This window comes from Phascolarctos cinereus, unplaced genomic scaffold (genome assembly GCF_003287225.1).
Source record: "Phascolarctos cinereus isolate Bilbo 61053 unplaced genomic scaffold, phaCin_HiC Scaffold_1;HRSCAF=81, whole genome shotgun sequence".
NCBI lineage: Eukaryota > Metazoa > Chordata > Mammalia > Diprotodontia > Phascolarctidae > Phascolarctos > Phascolarctos cinereus.
Window position 1 is genome coordinate 197,185,402 of NW_027555514.1, and position 21,851 is coordinate 197,207,252.

The following is a 21,851-nucleotide window of genomic DNA, read 5'->3' on the forward strand; positions in this document are numbered from 1 at the left end:
AGTTCAACTCCCATCTCAGACATTTACCAGCTATGTGACCCCCGGACAAGTCACTTAATCTTTGTCTGCCTCAGTTTCCTCCTCTGTAAAATGGAGATAATAATAGCACTTACCTCTCAGGGTTATTGTGAAGATAAAATGAGATAATATTTGTAAAACTCTTTATAAACCTTAAAGCTAATTATTACTGTTAAAGGATGTCATCAAAATTGCACAATAGAGAGTGACAAGAATGTGGTAAGAATGAAGATGACTCGTGGCTGGCCAGAGTGTGCTACTAGTACTCTCAATGTCAGAGACATCAAGGATTGGGTAGGCCCATGTGATAAACTTATGGGGTGATATGTATGAGAGTTGTACAGATTGGCAGGTATGGATGGATTTTATTGGAAGGAACTCCCAAGTTGATGAGCTTGTGGATCTATTTGAGCATTTATATTCTGCTTTTATTACTGCATTTTGCATTTAATATGTTAATATGTAATCTGATTTGGTCAGCTAAAAACTAGATGGAAATTCATGAACTATGAATTTGAATTGATGCTGATTCAAACAGTATCTTGAATTGGGTAATTGTTTTCAGGGGCCCACATTTGGGAAGGAGGTGGTACCAGCCTATATATATATATATATATACATACATATACATATATTAAGATGCTATGAATGAATAAAAAACATTTTATTAAATACTTACTACAGCCACACATTGTGCTAAACGCCTGAGTTGTTCATACACTGAGGGACAAAACCACTTCACTTTGTATCAGTTCACACAGATCTTGCCATGTTCTTTCTGAAACCATGCTCCTTGTCATTTCTTATAGCACAATAGTACTCCATCACAATCATATGCCACAATTTATTTAGCCATCCTCTCAATTTCCAATTCGGTGCCACCACGAAAAGAGCTGCTATAAATATTTCTGTACGCATCGGTCATCTTTCATTTTCTTTGATCTCTTTGGGGCACAGACCTAGTAGTGGTATTACCAGGTCAAAGGGTATGCATGTTTTTCCAAATTGTTCTCCAGAATGTCCATAGTTTCATATTTGGTCCATAGTTCCAAATTGTTCTCCAGAATGGTTTGACCATTCACAGCTCCACCAACCTCAACTATCTCATTTTACCAGAGTAGGAGGCCTACTTGGGTCCTGGCTATACTGCTGGCCCCCATTTACTGCCATGACAGCTTGTGTGGCAATCCCATATGCACCACTGGGACAGTCTCACTTTTCACCACTTTTAAAAACTAGAATTATTATTAATTTGAGACCTAAAGACATTGTCCTGAGCATTGGTGAAGATTATTAATCAGAGAGCAACCAGATCCTTGAGTTGGAGCTACTTTAGGCATCATCCAGTCGAACCTTCCACTCAGAGTAGGACTATCTTCCCCACACCTAATAAGCTCTGCTGGAGCACTTCTGGCAAGTATAATAATAGCTCACATTTTTATAAGCCCTGTGAGGTAGGTAGTGTAAGTTTTATTATCACTGTCTTACATCTGAAAAAAACCAAACATCGAGCAAGGTTAAGTGAATTTTCCACGGCTATACAACTAGTCAGGACCAAGACTCAAACACAAGTGTCCTGACTCCAAGTCCAATGCTCTTTTTACTACACTCTTTGCTGCTTTCAGTAGCAGGTTCCATTCTGACAAAACCCACCTAAGGGGCATAAACTAAAGGAGAAAGGGCTGACTGCCAGCCAGGATTCAAGATGATTGGCACACAGGAAAACATTAGTTTGCCTGGGAGTTCTAAGGATTTGTCACTATCTGGCTATATGGGCTACGTGTCCCGTAGTTCCGAAGAGTCCCACAGATTCATTTATTTTCAGAGAGGTGACAGGGCCGGCTTATTGCTTTTCTCTCCCAAAGATCAGAATACGAGCCAGGATGTAGATACATAAGATGTTTGTTCAAGAAGGCTTAGTTCTTGCAGCTATGGCCTCAAGAAAATTCTCAGTAGATATGTTACTTCACAGTAACTTGGCCAGGTCATCCACAAACTTGTCCCATTTCTTCTGCCAGACTTCTTTAGTGGTTTTCTTCTTGTCCACTGACAGGGAGCTATACCTGCAAGAACAAAAAGACAGTATCACTCTTGAGAAAGGGCCCCGCTTGGGGGTCGGGTGGTGGTGGGGGTCCTGAGAAAGGGCTGTGTTCAGGAAGGACGGAGAAGAGGAGAGATTAGACCCCAGGACTGTGGTGACCTGCACTTTCTAGAGAGGAAAAGATAGGATATGAGCAGGGACACTCACTTGATTGAATTCAATGCCAACTGTTTGAGGGTCCTCAAGTCAGCCTTCATCCCTCCAATGCCCATGAAAGCTTCATAGAAGTCATAAGACAAGCCTTTGGCCCCAAAGATAGATGGATCATCAGAACTGACCACCATAGGGTGCCCGCTGGACATTAGAGAAGCCGCTGGGTGGTTCCTTAGGTCAGATACCAACTGGAGGACCTGCCAGGGAAAAACAGGAAGGCAAAAAAAACATACTGCAAGTCACAAAAAGAAGTAGAGAGATAAGACTCTGGATATCACATAACAATTCCTTTCCAACTTCTATCATTATTCTGGATACCAGGCTAGTACTTAGGGATGGGTTTGACTAAGGAATAGATCAATCCATCAGTAAGCATTTATTAAGCAACTACTGTGTCCTGGGGACCGTGTTAGGGACTAGAGATATAAGTAAAAAGAATGAAACAATCTCTATTCACAAAGAGCTTACATTCTAATGAAGCAAACAACACGTACGTGTGTGTGTGTGTGTGTGTGTGTGTGTGTGTAATATAAATAAATACAAAGTAGTTAAATACAAGGTGGTTTGAGAAGGAAGGCACTGAGGGGAACAGGAAAAGCTCAAGGCAGAAGATAGTGTTTGAATTGCATTTTTTAAAAAAAGAAAGGCACCCTACAAGGCAGATGTAAGGAGCTAATTCATTGCAGGCTTATCAGGTCAGTCAGTCACAAAGCATTTATTAAATGCTTACTATGTGCCAGAATTGTACTAACACATGGGAATACAAAGAAAGGTAAAAAAGCACTGCCCCTACTTTCAAGGACTTTACATTCTAATGTGGAAAATAACATGCAAATACCTGTAATACAAGCTATATACAGTGCAAATGGAAAGTAATCTCAGAGGGAAGGCACTAGCAGTGGAAAGGAGAGGAAGAAAGGCTTTCTGCAGCAGTGAAATTTAAACTGAGTATTAAAGGAAGCCACAAGCAGAAAGAAATAGAAAGAGAAATTCCATTTAAAATAACTGTAAACAACATAAAATACTTGGGAGTCTACCTGCCAAGACAAACCCAGGAACTATATGAACACAATTACAAAAAACTTTTCACACAAAGTCAGATCTAAACTGGAAAAATATCAATTGCTCATGTGTAGGCCAAGCCAATATAATAAAAATGACAATTCTACCTAAACTAATTTACCTATTCAGTGCCATACCAATCAAACCACCAAAACATTATTTGATAGAACAAGAAAAAATAACAACAAAATTCATCTGGAAGAATACCAAGGGAATTAATGAAAAAAAAAATACAAAGGAAGGTGGCCTAGCAATACGAGATCTCAAACTATATCATAAAGCAGTAATCATCAAAGCTATGTGGTACTGGCTAAGAAATAGAGTGGTGGGTCAGTGTAATAGAATAGGTACACAAGACATAGTAGTAAATGACCATAGTAACCTAGTGTTTGCTAAAGCCAAAGACCCCAGCCTTTGGGATAAGAACTCACTATTTGACAAAAACTGTTGGGAAAACTGGAAAACAATAGGGTACAAACTAGGTATAGACCAACATCTTGCATCATATACTAAGATACAATCAAAATGGGTACATGATTTAGACATAAAGGGTGACACCATAAGCAAATGTTTGAGCAAGGAATATCTTACCTGTTAGGTCTATGGAGAAAGGAAGAATTCATGACCAAACAAGAAATACAGAGCATTATGAAGTGTAAAATAGATAATTTTGATTACATTAAATTAAAAAGCTTTTGCACAAACAAAACCAATGCGGTCAAGCTTAGAAGAAAGGGAGAAAGCTGGGAAACAATCTTTACAGCAAGTGTCTCTTAAGGCCTCATTATTCAAATATACAGAGAACTGAGTCAAATTTATAAAAATATATGCCATTCTCTAATTGATAAATGGCCAAAAGGGGGCAGCTAGGTGGCGCAGTGGATAGAGCATCAGCCCTGAAGTCAGGAGGACCTGAGTTCAAATGTGACCTCAGACCAAACACTTGACACTTACTAGCTGTGTGACCCTGGGCAAGTCATTTAACCCCAATTGCCTAAAAATAAAATTTAAAAAAAGATAAATGGCCAAAGGATATGAACAGGCAATTTTCAGATGAAGAAACCAAAGCTGTCTATAGTCATATAAAGAAGTGCTCTAAATCACTTTTGATTAGAAAAATGCAAATGAAAACAACTCTGAGGTACTACCTCACACCTATTAGATTGGATTAAATATGCAAAAAAGGGAAATGATAAATGTTGTAGAGGATGTGGAAAAACTGGGGCACTAATGCACTGTTGGTGGACTTGTGAACTGATCCAACCATTCTGGAGAGCAATTTGGAACTATGTACAAAGAATAACCAAACTGTGCAGACCTTTTCATCCAGCAACACCACTAGTAGGTCTGTATCCAAAAGATATCATAAAAAAGGGAAAAGGATCTACATGTACAAAAATATTTATAGCAGCCCTTTTCATGGTGGCAAAATATTGGAAATTGAGGGGATGTCCATCAATTGCGGAATGGCTGAGCAAGTTGTGGTATATGAATGTAATGGAATACCATTGTGCTATAAGAAATAATGAGCAGGTAGATTTCAGAAAAACTTGGGAAGACATGTACAAACTGATGAAAAGTGAAACGAGCAGAACCAGGAAACACTGTACACGGTATCAGCAATATTGTGTGATGATCTGCTATTCACATCCAGATAAAGAACTGATGGACTCTTAATGCAGATTGAAGCATACTTTTCTTCACTTTGTTTTTTTCTGTTTTTTTTTCCTTTTGATCTATTTCTTCTTTCACCACTGTGACTAATATAGAAATGTGTTTTACATAATTGCACATATATAACCTATATCAAATTGCTTAACATTTTAGGAAGGGGGAGGGAAAGGAGGGAGAAAAATCTGGAACTCAAAATCTTGTAAAAATGAATGCTAAAAATTGTCTTGACATACAATTGGGAAAAAATAAAATACTATAAAAATAAAACCAAAAGGAAGCCCCAGATGCCAGTAGTGGAGGTTAGGATGGGGAGCGTTCCAAGCACGGAGCGTAGCCAATGAAAAGGCCTGGGGAGATGGAGGATGTGCTGTCTGAAGAATACCAAGAAAGCCAGTGTCACTGGAGAGGAGACTAAGACTGGAAAGGGCCAGGTTGAGAAGGGTTTTAAATGCCAAACAAATAATTTTATATTTACTTCTGGAAGTAATAGGAAGCCACTGGAGTCACAAAGGCAAAGAAATGGTAGATGCAACTGGCGCATGTGAAGTGCTGGAAAAAGGCCACTTTAGCTAAATCATGGAGTATGGAAGGAGGAGTAATGTCCAATAAGGCTGTAAGGATAGATTGGAGCTAGTAGACATTCACAATTTCATCTACAATCCTCTTCTTCTGTTCTATAATGCATATGGAAATACTCATTTTATTTCCTGCTGGTTAGGTTTGGAATAAAAAAATTCCTTTAATGAACTGAATGTTGCATAATGAAAAGAACACTGGACAAGAGACCTGGATTTGAACGCTGGCTGTGATACGTACTGGATATCTGACCATGGGCAAGTACTTAACTTCTCTAGATCACAGTATCCTCATCTGTCAATGAAGGAGTTGAACTAGATGACCAGTAAAATCCCTTCCAAATCCACTATTTGATAATTTTAAATGTTTCTTCTTTTTCCAGCTAACTTCCCCACTTCTGCATCTCCCACTGCTTCAGCCATAATTCCTCCACCCTTTTGAGCATTTTCACTGTTGTCGGCCATGGTTCTGAGGTCAGTTTTCACTATCAGAGTCACCATGCTTCATGGTACAGGCTCAGATAATTCCTGCACATCTCTGACAAGATGAGAAAGAAAGGATATGTAGAAATGGGAATCATAAGAGGAATGTGAGTCAGAGCAGAGACAGGGGTCTTGGTAATAAACAGAGCTCTCCCTAAAAATGACTAGCATTGAGCACTCACTCATAGAGGACTAGAAGGAAACTTCCATGGATTTCCTGATGAGATCTGGCCTAGAGTTAAACCCATATAAGCCCTGGGAATCATACCTGGTTAGAGATGGGACACACTTCTACAGGGATGTCCCTATTCCAAGAGATATTTCTGGCCATCGGGTGTCTGCCCAGAGCAAATCCATGGCCAATCCTGGTGGTGTTCAGCACTAGGGCATCCAGAACGTTCTCATCTATGGAAGTGCCCTGCCAATCTGGAGAGTAAGAATAAAGACTTTACTAGTGGATGGAGCCAGCTGTAGGGACTACAACCTACTTCATAGGTTATTATGAGGAAAGCACCATAGTGCTATGTGAATATAAGGTGGTGTTGTTATTGGTCTGGACCTGTGATTTCATTGTCCCGGGGAATTCTGTGTGTGGAAACTCCCTCTACCAGTACAGATCAGCAACTCAATCTACGACATACAGTCAGTCTTAGAGAATTATTCAGGGGCTTTAAAAGCTTAAAGCTTGTCAAGATTTGAACCCAGGTCTTCCTGACTTGAAGGTCAATCCTCCATACACCACACCACACACAGTCTCTTGTTATTACTGTTATTCTAAGGGAAAAAATCATCAGGCCCAGAAGGGTGACATACTCAGTAATCACAAGCATTCTATACCACATTGCCACTATTTTGGAATTTGATTATATTTTATTTAGTAACATTTTGTATTGTTCTTTGTTCCATCCGTTTGAATCCTCTTTACCCAGCTAGACTGTAAGCTTCTTGAGAGCAAAGAAACTGACAAGTTTGTTTTGAATCTCCCCCAAAAGAAAAACTCGATACATCTGAACTGAATTTGGTGTTGTTAGCTCGTTTCAGTCCTACCTGACTTTTTGTGACCACATTTGGAGTTTTCTTGGCAAATACAATGGAGTGTTTTGACATTTCCATCTCCAGCTCATTTTACAGATGATTAACTGAGGCAAACAGAGTTAAGTGACTTACCCAAGATCACACAGCTAGTAAGTGTCTGAGGTCATACTTGAACTTGGGAAGATGCCTTCCTGACTTCAGGTTCAGCACGCTAGCTGCCCCTCTCAGCTTAATTAAATTAAATCTAATCAGATTGAATACATGGAGGCTGTAGAGAGGAGGTTTATGATGAAAATGAAAGCAATATGACAGGAAAGGTAGAGATATGTTCAATGAGTCTACTATAAAGCATAGGAAATGTATGGCTTGGTGAAAAGAGCATTAAATTGAGGTGAGAGAAACTGAATTTAACCTCCAGTTCTATCATTTAGTGCCTAAATGTAAGTGACATTTTCTACCGATATGACTTTAGGCAAATCACTTTACATCTCTGGACCTCAGTTTCCTGATCTGTGACTTGACAGCTTTCATGGTTCCTTAGGCTATGATTCTAGGACAGTAATGGTAAACACAAATTTAAGCCAGGTTGTAAGTACCAGCATTACAATGTACTTCTGTGCTAACCCAAAGGAGGCCTTCTGAAGAAAGCAGGGCTCTATGGCTGATACACCATCTACGGATAGAGCAAACTGCCTGCCCTCTGCACGAGGGTGCCATCTAGCCAGCTTTCCTAGACTCAAGTAGCCTGGGCAAATGGCTATGCTTCATGAACTGAGGCTAGCAGGAAATATCATAAGGATTAGTGGAGCCCATGGAATGGTCACGTAGAAGCAGAAGATGAGCCTGGATTATTAGCATCTCAAGACTAAAAAGACAGGCATCTGGTGGCAAGAAGCTGCTGTTTTCATCACTTGGCACAGCCTTCATATGTGTTTTTGGATAATGATGATGAAGTGTATGAATTTGCATTCTCCCATATTCCATAAAGTTGAACACTATGTAGGTCATGTGTTTTATGGCTCCTAAGGATGCTGCAGCTCACTTGTCTCTCCAGCATGGAAGAAGTAAGGCAGGTCAAAGCCTTGAGTAGCTGGGAGGAGCAAAGCTTCTTTCAGGTCCCACAAGGAATGCCCCTTGTCCTCTTGACCCACCTGTGGGAGAGAAAAGGAGGCACACTGAGCCATTTACCTCATATATATATTAGTTTTGCTCATGAGTTCTATGCCCTGTCATTACTATGCTTCCATATATTCAGCCACCATTGCGTTAGGACCTGGGAAGAGTGCCTGGGGCTAAGAGTCAGGAGACCTGGTTCTAGACTCAGCTATACCAATAACCAGCTGCGTGATCTTGGATATGGGAGGCAACATCATCTCTCTGGGACTCAAGTTCCCTCAGTTATAAAGTGAAGGAATCAGACTAGATAAACCATAAAGTCTTTTTAATTTCTGACATTCTAGGATTCTGCACAACTTTCGTCCAGGGTATGAAGTGGAAACAGAGGATAATAATAACAGCTCAAATTTATACAGAATTGTACAGTTTTTAAGTATCATTATTCCTATTTTGTAGAGGAAAAACAAGCTTTGAGGACTATGGGAACACAACTAGTAAATATTAAAGCTAGGACTTGAGATCAAATCTTCTTGGCTTCCAACACTCTTATCCTTTACACCATGCTGACATACCATCCCAAAACTTTTTAACAAACTGCACCCCCACCCCCAAATATTCCAGGCTTGTGCTTTTTTATCCATTTCCAGGGCTAGTCCTGAGAGATGTGACTTGAGTGAATTCCCAGAAGCCAGGGCCAAGACCAAAATAAAAATAACTCCCCTTTACTCCCATTCTAAGTTAGGTGACAAAGGCTGGATAGAACCTTATTACCAGAAAACATAGGGATAAAGACTGTATCTGTGATTTTACTAGCATAGGGAAATACTTTTATTTCCTATGGAGGAAACACCTTCTACTAATGCCAGGTGACATTTTCTCTTTCTGTAATTTATTATCTCAGAGTTGCCTAGAGCACTGAATTGTCCAGGGTCTCACTCATAGTATGTATCAGAGGTGACATGTGAACCTAGGTCTTCCTGACTTCCTGGCCAGCTCACAGCTAAAATGTATTTCTTACCTAGGAGGAAGTCAGGTCTCCCTTTGACTGATTAGCAGATTGGAATCCTTTGTCTGATTACCTAGCTTTCACCTTGAAATCTCAGATTTGCCTTGAGATCTCAGAAAAATGGGGGATAGAGGGCAGAGAGAGGAGAGAACAATAAGTTGGATAGGGCAAGCTCCTAGAGTATTGAAGGAAAAAATTCATCCATTTCATAATTTTTCTAGAGTCATTCCTGGCTCTCTTTCTCTGTGGGGTTAATGATTATCTTAGGCACTGTTGGGCACAAAGGCCATTTCCAGGGGAAGGTGAGGATAAGAGAGGAATAAAGGAAGAAATGGCCATAATCAATGACCAAACCATTCTATTCCCCCTATTCTGGGAATTTTCTTTTTGAGCTTTTTTTTTGAGCTTTGGGCACACCCCACCCCAACCCCTTTCTACCTTTTCTTCTCAAATGTTTTTTCACCATCCCCAAGGTGTTCCCTTCATGAAGAACAGACTACTCGGTCTGCATTCCATTTCTACCCTGAGACTGGTTCCAGCCTCCAAACTGCCACCCCATATGTTGTGGACAACAAAAAGATAAAAGCTACCAGGTCAAATCCTGCCATGCTCTCTGGGAACTTGACTCTGAGCTTCATAGCTATCTGGACAGATTCAGCAACTCGATCCACATCTTTCTTCCTTTGAAAAAAAGAAAGAAGCACCTGTTATTGTGTTAATGGGTTGAGTATTTCTCTAAGTGATTACCTCTTGCTGGCATCCTATTTTATTTTCTTTTCTTTTTTAATTTTTCTTTTATTTTTTAAATTTTATTTTATTTTTTAAATTTTTTTAATATAAATTTATTTATTTTTAGCTTTCAACATTCACTCCCACAAGTTTTTGAATTCCAAATTTATACCCCATCTCCCCCCTCCTCCCACCCCAAGATGGCATGCATTCTGAATATCCCTTCCCCTAGTCTGTCCTCTCTTCTACCTCTCTCCCTTTCTCTTATCCCCTTCCCCTTCTATTTTCCTGTAGGGCAGGATAGACTTCTGTACCCCATTTCCTGTATTTCGTATTTCCCAGTAACATGTGAAAACATTTTTTTAAACATATGTTTTTAAAACGTTAGGTTTCAGATTTTCTCTCTTCCTCCATCCCCACCCACCCTCACTGAAAAGGCAAGCAACTCAATATAGGTTGTACATGTGCAGTTACTAGAATCCTATTTTCATCACACTCCTATCATTCCCTGCCTCCAATACCCAGAAACACTACTCCAATCCCTAGGGGATAGAATAGTTTAAAATTCATTGCCAATTAGTTCCAAAGTGATCCACCATCTTTGGAACTATGGACAAGGAAACTTTTTTCAAGTGTCATTAGGTTCCACATCTGTGGAAAATTTCTTGCAAGCTTTGACATTTAAGGCCCCCCTCATTTGGTTTCAATCTTATTTCATAGTATTCCCCTTTATACATATTAAGCTCTAATCAAACTAAACTATTAGATGTTTTTTTAATTACACCCTGCTCTCTCTCTTACATCTTTGAATTCACTCAGACTATTTCCTATAACTGAAATTTTCTCCCTTCTCAACTTCAGCTGTTGAAATCCTCGTCTTTCAATGGTCAGCTCAGATACCACCTCCTCTCCATCTTTACAAACCACAATACTATTTTGTGCCCTTTCATTTTCTAATTTTATTCCTCTTTCTCACGCAGGCCCCAACTCCCTACCCACACTAAAGCCTAGGAACCAAGCTTCTCTCACCTGTTACTGCTATAGATGATTCTGGCTCCAGTGAAGTCAGGATGGTCTTTGGCAAACTTCTGGGCCACTTCTTGATAAGTCTTCAGTGACCACTCTTGGTCATGTGTTTGCCCATTTAGTTCATATACCTGAGAATAATGGAGAGAAAAGAGGAAAATATGATCCCAAATGGATCTCAGATAAGGAAGTAGGACTTGATTGTAACAAAAGATCATCCCTACCAAACCTTCTGTGAAAGGAACAGGAATAGAATGGAGCAGATTCCCTGTGGCTCCCTATGTCTGTTATGAACCCATCTCCCTTTCCAGAGCAGGTGTCTGTTCTCCCATCTGAAATGCCCAAGGCCTAGTTTTAAGTGTTCAGTCCAATGTCAGGACAAGTTATAGGAGTTTCTCCATAGTTGGGGAAAGATAATAGATAAGTGACCAAACAATATGAATAGGTAATTTTCAAAGGAATACATTAAATCCATCAACAACCACTTTTAAAAAAATATTCCAAATGACTAAAAATTAGAGAAAGGCAAATTAAAGCAACTAAGGTTCATCTCACACCCATCAGATTGGTAAAGATGACAAAGGAAAAAAATGGAAAATGACAGCTTTTGGAAGGGCTGAGGGAAAAAAGACACATTAATATACTATTAGTGGAATTATGAATTGGTACCACAACTCTGAAAAGCAATTTGAAACCATGCCAAAAAGTCATTAACTAAATCTTTGATCCAGCTACTACGCCTATACCACAAAGAGAACAAAGAAAGAGAAAAGGACCCAAAAGTGAAAACATTTTTATAGCAGCCCTTTTGTAATGGCAAAGAACTAGAAACTAAGAGAATTCCCACCTATTAGGGATTACCTGGCAAATTATCATATACCAATGTAATGGAACACTGTTGTTCTATAACAAATGATGAAAGGGATAGTTTCAGAGAATCCTGGGAAGACTTGTATGAACTGATGCAAAGTGAAGTGACCATAAACAGGAAAAATGATTTATACAATAACAACACTGTAAAGACAAACAGCTTTGAAAGACATAAGAGATATAATCAATACAATGACCAATCACTATTCCAGAGGACCAGTGATGAAACATTCTACCCACCTCCTAACAAAAAAGTGATGGACTCAAGATGCAGAATAAGACATACAGTTTTGATTGTGGTCATTGTGGGAATTTATTTTGCTTGACTGCATATTTGTTAGAAAGGCATCAATATCTTATGTGTCCTTTTTCATGGAGTGGCCAGCAATGGTTAGGTTAGAGTTGCCCCACCCCATCCCCCAATAAAAAGGAAAGAAAAAGAGTTTTATTGAAACATGTTTAAATGCAAGGGGAAAAGCAGAAGGAAAGCCAAAAGGAATCACACAGACAGCCTGAAAGTTACATGTTGAATTTATTACATACCTAAAAATAAAAGCAAACTGTATATAATAGATATTTTAAGCTTCATGCATGCTTTTCTTTCTCTGTTCTACTATGTATATGGAAATGTTCATTTTATTTGATATTTTCTAAGTTCAAAATTATTTTTTAAAAAATATGGAGGTGGTAAAGAGGGACAAAGTGGGGGTGGGGAGAGTGTATAAGAAATGATACCTTAGAGAGAGACACATACTAATAGAAAAACTAGATTCAGCTCTTTTCCCCATGCCAGGAGAATTGGTTCCATTCTTGACTCAAATTCACTACCAGAACACTGGGTGTTGTCAACACAGGCTGGGTACATGTCTATGGAATTAGACCCTGAGCAATTGCCAGCAGCGCATTTGATGGCAAGTGTGGTGGGAACATGGTGCACCCACACACACACACACACACACACACACATGTCCTTGGTGTGCATGGGAACAACCCAGTCTAGGCCTCCCCCAGGCAAACAAAAGGCTTTCTTGAGTTTTTTCCTTGAATCTGAGCAAATCTGTTTTGTGCTTTTATCTCTCTGAATTATTATTTCCACCTCCCCCCCATTCTCCACACACACACACACCCCTGAGGGAGATATTTAGAGAAAGAGGCAGACTGGCAAAGTGGTTTCTGAATATAACCACCATAGACAGGGTGGTTATTCTTTACCCTTTTCACCTGAGGGCATCAATGACCTCTTACTTGCAATGAGGCAGAAATCATGTGAGAAGAAAAAGGGAAGTTTATCTGTACTTGTGACAATGAGCTGCCCTTTTTTGCTTCCTCTCTTCCTTCTTCTGCCCTGGTGATTTGAACTGCCAAGGAGAACCTTGGTGACCACAAGGAGAGGAGAGAGATACCAGCACCAGCCAGAAAGCCTTACAAGATGAAGAAGGCCTCCAAGTCTGGAGCAATGAGTAATCCAAAGAAAATTATCTTACTTGAAAAGAGAAAACATTCAAAGTTGTTAAGACTACCAGAAACTATGAATCCCATTGAGCTGGTTAACTGGGAAAGTTTATCTCTCTTTTAGTCCAGGAGTATAAGATGGGAAATGGAAGTCCTTCATCTTATTCCTTTCCCATAATTTAGGTCTTGGGTGTAGACATGTCTTAGATCACTCCCCCTCCCCCCCCAGCCACACCCAAAGATCTAGAAGGAGAGCCCAGAGACAGTTGGAGTTGTATGTGTTCTAGTTTCCCTTTCACTTTACCTTACATACAACAAACTGATCTCAGCAAGCTGTCTTTGAATCTATGAAGGTAATGGGAAGTAAATGGAGAAAGTGGAATCAATCCACAGCGGGGTGGGGGGGGGGAGTGGAGGCTCTGAGTACAATTCCATCTCATCCTGTGTATTAATTTCAGATCTGGTCAATGAGGGGTTAATCACAGTTGCTTTAATACCTAGGTCAAACAGAAGTATGGAGAGCAACTAAGTTGGTTATCAGCTCAGCACCCTCTGATGGCCAAAGGAAATATTTGTAGCCTTCTTAGAAAGGGGTACTTCATGTATGTACCAGAGAGTAACAAACAAGGCTGGGTTGACAGCTCAAGGAGAGCATCCCCTGGTGGATAATTCAGATATTGTGCTCCCTTGCAGGATAATTAAAAGTGATAGATTCAATGCCTTTCTGTGGCTTCAGGAAGGCAGCACAACCAGAGTCCCATCCAGATAAGGAAAATAAAGCCTAGAGAGGTTCGGTAAATTGTCCAAGGTTGCACAGGATTTGAGCAAGGATTCAGATCCCTCACACACCCAGACCAATGTCTCCATTCTTGTCTTTCTACCTCCCTTCTCCCCATTTCAATCTACCCCTCCACACAACTGCCAAAGTGATTTTTCCTAAAAGCTTTTTTTTTGTATCCCCGGCAATTATCACTTCACCTGATACATAGTAAGTGCATAATAAATGCTTGCGGATTGATTTCTACTTACTTCACCATGCTGCCTACTGGTTCCCCTTTATTTCAGTAAACTGTTTCACAGGAATAAAAGAACATTAGACTAGGAATCAGGAAGTCCAGGTTCAAATGTGGACACTGATCCTTTCTATGTGACATGAATGTCATTTTATTTCTCTTAGATTAAGTTTCCTTGTCTTTAAAATCAGAATAATTTTATTTATTCAGGTTCTGATTCTTCCATTACTTTTCTTACAGAGTTGTTTTGTTGTGGTGAAAACACTGTTAACCTTAAAGTAACATTTGTTAAAATAATGATGATGATGATGATGATGACGACAATCTAGGGTAGCACCCATTTTCTCAATAGGCTAGTGGTTATTGGCCGTTGCCACTAATACCTCTTTAACCCAAGTGCTCTTTTGTTTTCAGGGTGAGATGGCCTCTGCTTTCCTCTTCCTCCCAGAGCTGGAGAAGCTGGGGGGAGGGGCAGTCCTTTCTCTTTCAGTTCCATGGCCCCATTGTTTCCTCTGTTGCAGTATACTGCTTGACATTTCAAAACCCCACCTCCCAACACTAGTTTCTGTGCCCAGAAGAAAAGCACCATAGCACTTTGGCCCTGTATTAAGTAGACTGACCTATTGCTTGACCTGTGGGTGGGAGAGATAATACACTAAAGCTTCCACTGGAGTTTTGCATGAGGTCTCAACCTTTATTACTGGCCCATTATTTGGAAGAAGGAATTTTAAAGCACAGCAACTTCTTGTTATTCTCCAAGATGCATCTTTCTGTTCAATCTATTCAAAGGCTACCTCCTCCACGAAGTCTTCCCTAAACTGCTCATAGGATTATGGCATTTAGAAAAGGAAAGGCCCTTAAAGATAATTTAATCTAACCTCTCATCTTCCGTGGTGAGGAAGATAAAACCCAGAAGGTAAAGGGACTTGTTCACATCCGTTGACTCCAAATCCAATATTCTATCAACTACAGCTGACTCATTGATCTCCCCTTTTCCTGAACTCTTGCAACATCCCCTACCAGTACATCTTAACTATATGTTATTTCTACTAAAGTCCTACTCAGATGCCTTACTATGGTGGAAATGACTTTCAGTTCTCAAAGGTTATATCAAGCAGAACCCAAGCTGTAACAGAAACAGCATCAAGCATTTGGATGTGAGAGTTCTGAACTCTGTCCTGGCCAGAGCACTTCTGGAGTGTGCAGTTCAGACCTGGGTGCCATATTTTAGGAAAAACCCTGATAAGCTACAGAGACTCCAGAGGAAGGTAACCAGGAGGGTAAAGGGACTAGAGCTCCTGCCAAGTGAGGATCTGTAGAAGGAATCCAGGAGGTTTAGCCTGGAGAAGAGAGGATTTAAGGGGTACATGATAACGGTATTCAGATATATGAAGGACTATTGTGCAGGGAAGATGGATTAGATTTGTTCTGGTTAGGCCCAGAGCTCAGAACTAAGAATAAAGAATAGAAATAAAAAGAGGCAAATTTTGGCTTCATGCCAGGGAAGATGTCCTAATAATTAAGCCTACCCAAAAGTGGAATGACTGAGCTACTTCAAGAGGTAACATGAGCCTCATTTCACTGGAGGTCTTTAAGCAAAGGCTGAGTATAATGTAAAGGGCATTCTTGTTCCGGTACAGGTTGTACTAGATCTCCTCTTCCAACTCTGAGATTCAATGATTGATTGAATTCCAATACCAAATATTTGCTTAAGTAGAGACTCTACCCAAATTCCTTATGCATACACAATCCTGGGATGGGGAGGGGAGTAAAATCATTGACTCCTGATTGTAGCGCAGACCTGCACAACTTTGCAATAGGTAAAGGTCAAAATTAAAATAGGCTAAACTTCTTTGGGCTGCAGAGAGATTTTTAGCTGGTCACTTTCCAAGTAAAGGTATAATTAATGATCAAGCTATTTTGCAAATAAACTATATTTTTAAAAGGGAAATTTCAATTAATATCAATTAATTACTTATTACTTAAGATTTTTATTAATCATGAAATCACATTAATGTTAAAAAAATTACTTTGCTAAGCAGTACAAGTTTTAATACATTTTTCAGATTTTCTTACTGTTCATATTTAATAACAACCAAAAACACAGTGAAAAGACACAACTCTCATTCCTCTCAGACTAGACACGAACTGACAAAGGTTGGTTGCAGCCAGTCATGTGACAAACAGGAGAAAGCGTGCCGCAGCAGCAACCCACCCACCAAGTTACATGATGGACACGATGGAAGGCGGGTTAAGCGGGCATGGACAAAGCGCTTGTTACATCTTTACTTTTTTTTGAACATCCTCTACATTTTTCGCAGGCCACCTGAAATCCTTTATCGAGCCACAGGTGGCCCAGGGGCTGTATGTTGTGCAGGCCTGATGTAGTGCTTCCTGCAGAAGAGTTACAGATCCTTGCTTTGCATGGTCCCGAACCCCAGTGCTGACTCCCATAGAACAGACTGCCACAATGAAGAACTCTGACTCCAGAGTTTCAGGTGTTATGAACGCATTCGAGACTGTTTCCTTGCCTGCTGATGCTGATGGGGTGCTTGGGTGCCTGTGCTTGCACCCCAATTTCTCCCTTGTCCCAGAAACACTATCCTTGGCAGTTTCCCTTCAGCCCAAGGACACTGTGCCTAGCAATTACTCATGAATGGGCCCAGCAAGACACTCATCTCTCTCCCTGGTGCAGTTACACAAAGCTGGGTGAGAGAGTGATGGGCCGCTCAGGCCCCAGCCCTAAGATCATGTCTCTGGAAGCCTCCCCATTTCTTAGGCTCCTGGCTTGTGAGAAAATTTTCTCTTGTTACAGAATGCATTCTCTTATCAGGGCAGAGAGAGGGATACCTGGCCCAAGCATTTTTGTCTCTGGCTGACCCAAGGACTCTTCCTCCCGCCAGATCCCCAAGGTCCATGCCTCTGAAAACTCCCTCAATGTCTGGTATACTCCCTACACTTTCTCATCCATAGCTCCCAAAAACACCTGGACCTTTAGATTACCTAGTATCAGTATCCCTGGCATTCCTTTCCCATGCCCTTTTCCATATAAACCCCAGCACTACCCTCAGTCTGTCGCAGATTTCTTAAGAATCCTTGCCTGCTGAAAAGCATAACAATAAATCTTTGCCAACTTGACTCAAAGATTGCTTGAGTCTGTGAATTCATTCCAGATGACTCCGTCCTGTACTCCCCAACAGTGCTTTTTGGTAAACCAATGCTTAAACTGCCCTTCTTATAGCCTTCCTATATGATGCAGGGGATAGAGGGGACTTGGAGGCAGAAAGGCCTGAGTTCAAATCCTAACCAGAAACATTTACTAGCTGTGTGACCCCCAACAAGTCACTTAACATCTCTTGGCCTAAGTTTCTTCATCTGTAAAAGAGGACTATGTAAAAACAACCTCACAGTGTTGTTGTAAGGATCAAATGCTTTAACATATACAAAGTGCTTTGCAAACCTGAAAAAGCTATATAAATGCTGGCTATTTTAGCTAACTATTAAGCCCTTGTGGTCTTGAAGCCCACAAAATCCACCTAGAGTTAAAGAACTAAAAAGTACCCTGGAACAGCAAAGTTAGTATGGCTTAGGAGACAGCTGGATTATAGCAGAATGAGGATAAAAGGGATGGGAGTGGGCTGTGGTACAAAGAACCCAGGACATGAATTCAATGATCTGAGTTCAAATCTTGCTCTGACACTACTGGCTATGTGGCGTCCTTGGACAAATCACTTGAGCTCTCTAAACCTCAGCTTCCTTATCAGTTAAATAGGTTACAATAATACTTATACTACCTACCTCACAGGAAAAGTGTTTTCACTTAGTTCAGGGTCACAGATCCAGGGCAGACGGAGGAGGGGACCTGCATTTAGGGTGGCGTTCCCAGGTGAGGAGTGCTCACCAGCCCTAGTCTGGGTACTATGCAAGGAATCAATTCAGATATAAGCAGTAGTTATGTGCCTATGACACCAGGAAGGGAGCAGGGTCTGAATTCCAGTACCCATCCCAGGCTAAAACTTGCATGGAGAGCAACCAGAGCAAGAAGGCCAGGCCAGAGGGGAGCAGAAAGTTTTGTTATTCTAAACCAGCAGAGGTTTGAGGGAATATGGGTGGGGGGGCTGATAGCAGGGATGAGTCCTAAGCAAAGATGGATCTCAAAAAAGGGTTTAAAAGAAAAGAAAAAGGATAAGAATCTGTGATAAGGTATAGAGCAAAGGAAAGAGAAGGGGGACAGAGGAGCAGAAGCAGACTGTACCCAATCTAGATTACTGGTGCTTGGGCACACTACTCTATCACTACCTATTTCTTCTTTATAAAGACAGGGTAGGAAACAAAAATAGAAGGAAAAAGTAGAAGAAAAAAGGATGGATGGAAACATGCAATTAACAATAATTACTATGACTGCCAATGGGATTTTAAACTTATCCATAAAATGGAAAAGACCAGCAGAATGAATTAGAAAGCAGAATTAAACAATTTGTTTAGAAGAAATATATCTGAAAATAAAGATTCATATAGAATTAAAATAAAGTATTGTTACAAAATTTTCATATTAGAAATTAAAAAGGATAATTCAGAACCGGTGAGGAGATTAAAGAAATTATTAGAAACTTTCACCCAATTATATGCCAATCAAATTGTCAATCTAAATGAAATGGATGAATATTTACAAAGATATAAAATGCTCAGTTTAACATAACCAAAAATAAAAGACTTAATCTAATCTCAGAAAAAGAAATTGAACAAACTATAAATGATCTCCCAAAGAAAAAAACACCAGGACCAAATGCATTTACAAGTAAATCCCATAGAATATTTAAAGAATAATTAATTCCAATACCACAAAAGCTGTCTGAAAAGATGGAAAAGGAAGAGGTCCTAACAAATTCCTTCTATGATACAAATATGGTTGTGATACCTAAACCAGACAGAGTCAGAACAGAAAGAAAACTATGGACTAATATCCCTAAGGAATGGCAGTAGAAAAAAAATTTTAATAAAATTTCAACAGAGATTACAGCAACATATAAAACTATACACTGTGATATACTTGGTTTTATACCAAGAACGTAGGGTTTGTTCGATATTAAGAAAACTGTAAACAAAGTTGACCAAATTAACAAGAAGAACAATGAAAGTTGTATTATTTCAGTAGATGTAGAAAAAGTTTTTGACAAGATATAACACCTCTTCTTTAAGAAAAGAAAGGGGGCAGCTAGGTGGGCATAGTGGATAGAATACCAGCCCTGGAGTCAGGAGGACCTGAGTTCAAATCCCGTCTCAGACCAGAGACTTGATACTTACTAGCTGTGTGACCCTGGGCAAGTCACTTACCCCTAATTGCCTTGCAAAAAAAAAAAAGGGAGGGCAGGGCATAAGAATTTGTTAAATATCTACCATGTGCCAAACACTTTACAAATATTACCTCATTTTATCCTCACAACCCTGTGAGGTAGTTACATTATCCCTCTTTCATAGTTAAGGAAACTGAGGCAAATCGAGGCTAAGTGATTTGCCCAGGATCACACAGCTAGTAAGTGTCTGAGGTCACATTTGAACTCAGGTCGTACTGATTCCAGGCCCAATACTCTATCCACTGTGCCACTTAGATGATTCTAAGGAAGATACCTGGCTATAGGAATAAACAGCTATTCCTTAATATGACATGTAGACTCTACCTAAAACAAAGAGCCAGCATTATCTCTGATGGGGATAAAGTAGATGCCTTTCCAATAAAATTAGGAATAAAACAAGGCTATCCATTTATCTAAGGCATGTACTCATTTGGAGATTATCTTGGCAAATATCAAATATTGGTCTTTACCTAGTTTCTGCCAGATTGCTTTCCAGTTTTTATAACAGTTTTTTAAAATTAATTATTGATTTCTTACCTGAACAGCCAGCTTCTTTGCATTTATCAAACATCAGGCTACCATGCTCATTTGTTTCTCTATATTGTGAACCATTACTGCTCAATATAGCACTAGAAATAAATGCTAGCTATAGCAATAAGACAGAAATTGAGGGAATAAGCATAGGCAAAGAGGAAGCAAAATCACTGCTTTTTGCAGATGATATGGTTAACTCAGAGAATCCTTGAGAGTCAACTAAAATATTAAATTAAACAACTAACAACCTCACCAAAGTTGTACAATAGAAAATAAAAGCTACAGAAATCATCAGCATTTTTGTATATTGCCCAAAAAATCCATCAGAAAAAGATAAAGATTCCATTTAACATACAGAAAGTACAAAATACTTAGCATTCTACTTGCCAAGATATACCCAGAAATTACATGAATACAACTACAAAACTTTTTAAATGAATACAAGCAGATCTAAATAACTGGAGAAATATTGTTACAAGATTGGCTAAACCAAGATAATAAAAATTATAATACTCCCTAAATTAATTTACTCATTAGGTGACATACCAATCAAAATACCAAAGGATTACTTTATAGAGCTAGAAAACCTAACAACAAAATTTATTTAGAGGAACAAAAGGTCTAGAATTTCAAGAGAAATAGTGAAAAAAAGTAGAAAGGGGGACATCGTAGGAACAAATTTCAAACTACACTACAAAGAAGTAATCATCAAAACAATTTGGTACTGGTTGAAAAATAGAGACATAATTAGCAGGACAAATTAAGTACACAATACATAGAAGCAGATAAGTATAGTAACCTAGTGTTAGATAAACCCAAAGAACCTAGCCATTTGGGTAAAAAAATCAATAATCAATAAAAAGCTATTGGAAAAACTGGAAAGCTGTCTGGCAGAAATTAGGTAAAGACAAATATCAGACACTGTTTACCAAGATAATCTCCAAATACTTAGAGATAAAGTACTTAGAGATAAAGGGTACATCACAAAAAAAATATATAGAATTAGGACTTCTATTTCTGTCTGCAGTTATATTTATGTAGTTATTTTGTGTATCTTGGAAGGTAAACGCCTAAGCACTTTTATATTCTGTAGTAATTTTAAATGGAATTTCTCTTAGAAATAGAATAGTACTTTCTACTGGGTTTTATTTATATTACATAGAAGGTTTGATCATTTGTGTTAGTTTACTTAATATCCTACAAGTTTACTGATATTATTGTTTCAATTAATTTTAAGTTGACTCTTTAGGGTTCTTAATCTTAAAAAATTTTAACTTTGTTTCTTTTTTACTTATTGCTTTTCCCTCAACTTCTTTTTTATCATTACAGTGAACATTTCTGATACTATGTAAAAACAGAAGTGGTGGTGATCCTTTTTTACATCCTTTTTCATTCCTGAATTTGATGAAAAGGATTCTAATTTATTTTCATCACATAAAATGGTAATTCTTGGTTTTAAAATATATATATTGGTTATCATTTTAAGGAAAGGTCCATTTATTCCTGCTGTCTAGTGTTTTTAGCAAAAATTAGTGTTATATTTTGTCAAAAGCCTTTTCTGGATCTATTGATATAAAAATATGATTTTTATTTATTTTGTTACTAATATAGTTAATTAACTTTGTAGTTTTCCTAAGAGTAAGCCAATCC

At 39.1% G+C, this 21,851-nt stretch overlaps 1 protein-coding gene across 2 annotated transcripts in view; it reads right to left on the bottom strand.

The window, feature by feature from the left end:
• Positions 1–667: 667 nt before the first annotated feature.
• ADA2 (adenosine deaminase 2) overlaps positions 668–21,851 on the bottom strand; it is a 145,888-nt gene continuing 124,704 nt past the window's right edge. For both annotated transcript variants that reach the window (XM_021001748.2, XM_021001746.2), the window contains exons 5-10: positions 10,982–11,109; positions 9,814–9,904; positions 8,144–8,252; positions 6,335–6,492; positions 2,267–2,469; positions 668–2,081 (exon numbers count right to left, since the gene is read on the bottom strand). In XM_021001748.2, coding sequence (XP_020857407.1) covers positions 1,985–2,081; positions 2,267–2,469; positions 6,335–6,492; positions 8,144–8,252; positions 9,814–9,904; positions 10,982–11,109 — 786 coding nt within the window. In that variant the 3' untranslated portion in view covers positions 668–1,984. The remainder of the gene's footprint in view (positions 2,082–2,266; positions 2,470–6,334; positions 6,493–8,143; positions 8,253–9,813; positions 9,905–10,981; positions 11,110–21,851) is intronic.